The 6,127-nt window shown below is 42.3% G+C and overlaps 1 protein-coding gene across 1 annotated transcript in view; it reads left to right on the top strand.

Annotated features, from left to right (window-relative positions):
* Positions 1–6,127, top strand: part of LOC306863120 (E3 ubiquitin-protein ligase HECW1-like) — a gene marked incomplete at both ends in the record, with an annotated part of 75,868 nt that extends 69,741 nt beyond the window's left edge. The window contains 5 exons of the mRNA XM_079406311.1: positions 51–180; positions 3,479–3,625; positions 3,707–3,821; positions 5,029–5,227; positions 6,016–6,127. Of these exons, the coding sequence (XP_079262437.1) occupies positions 51–180; positions 3,479–3,625; positions 3,707–3,821; positions 5,029–5,227; positions 6,016–6,127 (703 nt within the window). The remainder of the gene's footprint in view (positions 1–50; positions 181–3,478; positions 3,626–3,706; positions 3,822–5,028; positions 5,228–6,015) is intronic.

Consider the following 6,127-nt stretch of genomic DNA (forward strand, 5'->3'; position numbering starts at 1 on the left):
AGTTTCAAATTATGAATTTTGATTGGATGTCTGTATTGTGCGGTCCGTAGAGTGACAGATCTGACTGATTTGGAATACCTGGATGAGGAGTTCCACCAGAGCTTACAATGGATGAAGGACAACAACATCACGGATATCCTGGATCTGACGTTTACAGTCAACGAGGAGGTCTTTGGACAGGTGCTGGATAATTCATTCTGTTTTTGAAGCATCTTCAAGGAAGTTTTCATATGTCTTATGGGGCTGCAACAAATTATTATTTTCATGATCGATTATCTAGGGGAAGGAAGGGAAGGGAAGTGGTGTGCGACCAAGTATGGTGACCCATACTCAGAATTTAACCCATCCAAGTATACACACAGTAGTGTACACACACCCGGGACAGTGGGCAGCCAATGCTGCAGCGCCCGGGGAGCAGTTGGGGGTTCGGTGCCTTGCTCAAGGGTCTCACCTCAGTCGTGGTATTGAGGGTGGAGAGATCGCTGGTTATTCACTCCCTCCACCTACAATCCCTGCCGGACCTGAGACTCAAACCCACGGGTTACAAGTCCAACTCTCTATCCATTAGGCCACGACTGCCCATCTAATGATTATTAGAACGATTAATCGACTAATCGTCAACTATTTCACCAATTAATCAGTAGGCTTTGATCAATTATTTAGCTTTTACAATTAGTTAAAATATTAAGTTATACATATTCATATATAGAGAGCTGCTTTATAGCAGAATATCAAGTTGTAATTCTACCTGAAAGCGACACCAACACTGTTTTTTCATGTTTAATACTGTAAAGCTGCTTGCTTTAAAGCAATTTATTGTATAAAGAGCTGTATAAATAAACGTGATTAGACTGGAGTGCCTATTGCAGAGCTGATTCTAACGTATCCACATTGCTATGATCAGATGCTTTCGTAACTACTGTTTTCCCACGCTGTCATTTTTGTTGCTTATTTTGTTACTGAGAGGAAAGCACACAGCATATATTTACATATTCATCTAAATGCTGCTTTCAGCAGCGTTGGGATATTCGCAAACACAAAACTTATTTTTATCCCAAACCGAAGAATGAAAAAAGAACTTCGGCATCAGTATATCGGGCCCTTTACACATGACAGCATTTTTGTTTTTTTATAAAACTTTCGCACACTACTGGTTCAGGTTCATTTGCATGTCTCATAAGCATTTCTACTTCTATTGAATTACATCCAGGAGGGCTGAAACCTGGTTACCAGATTTGTATTAAGTTGTACTAAAACCACATTGTACTAAAAGGTATAAAAGTTGGCACTTCGGGGTCACCAATGCAAACCGAGCCACACTGTTTACACCAGAGGTCTCAAACTCAATTCATGGAGGGTCACAGCTCTGCCGAGTTTAGCTCCAACCAGCTCCAAATCACACCTGCTTGGGAGTTTCTAGTAATCCTGAAGACTTTGATTATCTGGATCAGGTGTGTTCGATTAGGGTTGGAGCTGAACTCTGCAAAGCTGTGGCCCTCCAGGAATTGAGTTTGAGACCAATGGTTTACACCAATGTTTCTCAATCCCAATACAAACCCAATCAGAGTGGGGGCTCCAGGACCAGAGTTGAGAAACACTGGTTTACACTCAACTTCTTAATGACTTACCTCAGGGGTTAGTTCAAAAATCAGGAGTGACATGGCTAAACATTTAACTAGGCAGGCTTTCCCTATAAAATCTGATCCATTCTCCGTACCTCTTATCCTCTGTTGGGTGTGACACGATACATTGTTATACCCCTACATTGTTTTGAATGTTGAACAATTGTATCAATATATATGTATATTCTATATCCCGCGATCCAACAGAGGATAAGAGGTACGGAGAATGGATCAGATTTTATAGGGAAAGCCTGCTTAGTTAAATGTTTAGCCATGTCACTCCTGATTTTTGAACGAATCAATCATGTTAACTGTAGTGAGTGGGGTGGAGCCGAGAGCCGTGGGAATGGAGCGAGGCCGGTGGAGTTGATGATAATGAGCGACACCTGCACCACTCACTGGTCTCGAGTCCCACGGAGGAGCTCCGGAAGGATAAAAGGAGGAGTGATGACAGTGGAAGACGAGAGAGGACCAGGCCTGGACTTTATTTTGTGTTTTGTGTGCGGCAGTCGTCCGTGAGGGGCTGCCGGTTTAATTTTGTGTTTATTTTATTTACTAAAGTCCTTAAATGTTTGCCGGTTCCCGCCTCCTTCTTCCCGTTCTACGAACTGTGTTACATTAACAAGTTTACAGCACTTGTTGTGAATCTTACTGACATTGTAGTAGGGTCGCTTTGTGAAAACATCTAAATGGTTAATTATAGAGATAGTAAGACAGAAACTCACCTGTTCCCCACTCATATTGGTCTGAAAAGGTAAAGAGGTGTTTTGGGTCTCGGGAGACTAGCGTAAATTGCTCCATAGACCCCTGGCTTACTTAAAGGGGTCATCTGATGCGACATGCACTTTTAAAAGTTCTTTGAACTGAAATGCGTGTTGGCAGTGTGTGTACACAACCACCCTATAATGATAAAGATCCACATAGTGTTCTTTTTTTTTAAATCTAGTTTAATAATTTCCCCTTTCACATATCACATACTTACATTTCACTGCTGCTATACTCTATATAATTGTGTATGTGACGAATAAAAAAGTCTTGAATCTTGAAAAATCTTGAATATCAAGCCATTCTCAGATGCCTGTATGTGTGACATCACACAGACCCAGGCCCCTCCTATGATTGTTGATTGACACTAGTGTTTTACCTTAGACCCGCCCTAAGTGAGCTGTCATCAGTCCTCCATTGTTTCGACACTGGAGCATGTAGACAAGAATGGCTTCTAAGCTATTGAGGTGTTTTGTTGTTGGATGTAATTATGAACATAGCCGTCGTCAATTACTCCGACATCTGAGCTGCTGAAGACACAGTGGATTAGCTTTGTTTCTGAAGGGAATGCATCCTCCGATCTGCCTAAATGCGTCTATGTTTGAGCGAATCATTGGTGATCCAGCCTCACCTACAGAAGAAGTGAGGATAAGGTTCTTTTATGAATCTTTGCAAATCACCTTTCCTAATAACGTGCTAGTTAGCAAGTTCAGCGGCTAAAGTAAACAGTCTCATGAGAATGGCTCGTCACTCCATGGAAGAGAGGGGCGGGGTCAGCAGAGCTCATTAGCATTTAAAGGAACAGAGCTGTTTTTTACACTACCATTGAGAAATTTTAACCAAAGTATGTTATAGACTTTTCCATTAAGACCCTAAAGAATCATATCAACTTGTGCAAAATGGGCATCCAATGACCCCTTTAAACGAATCTCAGATAAATATTTTAACATTAAAACAATTACACACAACAAAAATGTGTCTCAGGATAAATCCTTGCTTTATAGGTGCCATGTCACTAATACTTGTAAACATTACTTCTGCTGCAACAAAGGTTTGTACCAACCCTTAAAACTTTTTACTTCTTTTGACAGGTCATAGAGAGGGAACTGAAGTCGGGAGGCTCCAATACACAAGTGACGGAGAAGAACAAGAAGGAATACATTGAGCGCATGGCTAGATGGAGGGTAGAGAGGGGGGTTATGCAGCAGACTGAAGCCCTTGTAAGAGGTTTCTATGAGGTACGTTAGCTTGAATGGTAGTTTCACTGATGGTTTCAGATGATTTGAATGTCATATATAAACTGTTCCTTTATAATGCAGGTTGTAGACTCCCGTCTGGTTTCAGTGTTCGATGCTCGTGAGCTGGAGTTGGTCATTGCAGGGACGGCTGAGATCGATTTGAGCGACTGGAGATCCAACACAGAATATAGAGGAGGTGAGCGGATGCTTGCGTTGTCTTTAAAAATTCATGGCAGCTGCTCTGTCAACAGTGGGTAATATTGACAATTTTGTTCCAAAAGCTATCCATAAATGTTTAATTACTGTAGAGAAATGCTCACATGGTCTTCATTAGTGAGTAGAAGCTTGATTGCTTAAGCATTTGTTCCATGTGAAGTGGTCTCACTTTTCTTTCAGGTCTTCCGCTATGAATTACTATGGAGGGTCAACAGGATTTTATCCCACAGCTAATGCCAAAACAAGTATCTCATCTGTTTAGATTGCAGTTCATTACCTAGAACGGAGCTGTACATTGAAAGCATGATCCCTGTAGAATTTCATATAACCCTGCGGTGTTGTGGTTTCACAGTGTCGAGATATCCTCGTTTGAGTCTCTGGAGTCTTCTGTTGACTTTTCCTGCACAGCCTATGCACATTCAGATAGAGACGCCTGAAGGGCCTCTATAGAGAAACACATTCTCTTTTCTTCTTTGGCTAATTTAAATAAGCTTGTTTCTTGCTCCCAAAGGGCCACTTTCCTGCAGAGTTCAGCTCCAGTGCCATTAAAACACCGTCATTAAATACTCCCTCTCTTGTCGTCCAAACCCGTAAGACCTTCGTTCACCTTCTGAACACAAATTAAGATATATATATTTTTGATATTCCCCAAAATGGCACTATAGGGTGACGCGGAGGAGACGATTTGTTGAATAAAGTCATTATTTTAGTTTTCTTTGCACACAAAAAGTATACTCGTAGCTTTGTAAAATTACGGTTGAACCCCTGATGTCACATGGATTATTTTAACGATGTCCTTGCTACGTTTCTGAGCCTTGATCGTGTTAAGATCCTTGCTGTCTATGGAGGGTCAGAGAGCTCTCGGAGTGCATCAAAAATATATATATATCTTAATTTGTGTTCTGAAGGTGAACGAAGGTCTTACGGGTTTGGAACGACATGAGAGGGAGTATTTAATGACAGAGTTTTAATTTTTGGGTGAACTATCCCTTTAAAGAAGAGGGGCTTTCACACCAGAGGAACGTCTTCATAGTTCCTATATTGTAACTCCTGGTGGAAGTACTGGGGTTAACTGGGACTAAATTAGCTCCTACTTCAGAGTAGGGTCTAGCACAACACAACACAAACTACAGGTGACGTAGCACATATTGGTGTTTAACTTTACCAGTATCTCCATCCCCCTCCAGGTTACCATGATGGGCATGTTGTGATTCGTTGTTTCTGGGATGCGGTGGAGCGCTTCAATAATGAACAGAGGTTGCGCCTGCTGCAGTTCGTGACGGGAACGTCCAGTGTCCCCTACGAGGGATTCGCAGCGCTCCGTGGGAGCAACGGCCTGCGCCGCTTCTGCATTGAAAAGTGGGGAAAGATTACCTCTCTACCAAGGTATACTGCAAGAAATAACACAGGTTCTGCCTGCAGAATCACATATATCCCAAATTACTACTAAACACCGCTTTATACAACTCTTGATAACTTTTTAGTACTCGAGGAAGGCTAAGTCATCAAGAGGGAAAGCTTTATGCTAGCTGAAGTAGAAAAATATATCTAATTTACCAAGGATTGATTAGTATGAATGCGTTTAGGACAACGTCACCCAAGCAGTGTTTTAACCCACAGATACTTTGTGTGGTCGACTAAAAGCATGTTCAAATACCGTTTTGTTTGCCTGCCATGGTTTTATCACACCATGCAATTCAATCACAACAGCTAAGAAACCGGCTTACTGTTTAGACTTGTAAATAAAGCTACCCGAGATGACAAAGTGTCATCCTGAAAACCAACTGTTAGACTCAAAAGCTCAATTTGCATCCAACGTTTCACCTTGAAAAACATTTCATCCTGTTCTGGCAAACTGAAGGGACGGCAGATCAAAGTCTGGTGCCGTCAGCACTAAAGCACAGGCTCATATTTCTCTGTCAGGGTGAGAACGGCTCGGAGTTTGTCATTGTGTGTGTGCACAGCGTCAGCAGCCAGAGCTAAATAAGGCCAACGTGATGGAAAAGATACAGATGCCTCACTCAGATACAGAATTTCACATGCTCTGCTGGGGAAAGTTGTGCTTTACAGCGATGCGGCTCACAGAAGTGTAGAGTTTGTCTCACCTATTTAGTCAGAGGCCATGATGGAAGCCTCCTCCTGACCTTTGACCTCTGTGTTCCCGTCTCCTGCAGGGCACACACATGCTTCAACCGTCTGGATCTGCCTCCCTATCCGTCGTACCCTATGCTGTATGAGAAACTTCTCACCGCTGTGGAGGAGACCAGCACCTTTGGTCTGGAGTGA

This window comes from Barbus barbus (assembly GCF_936440315.1).
Source record: "Barbus barbus genome assembly, chromosome: 44".
Lineage (NCBI taxonomy): Eukaryota > Metazoa > Chordata > Actinopteri > Cypriniformes > Cyprinidae > Barbus > Barbus barbus.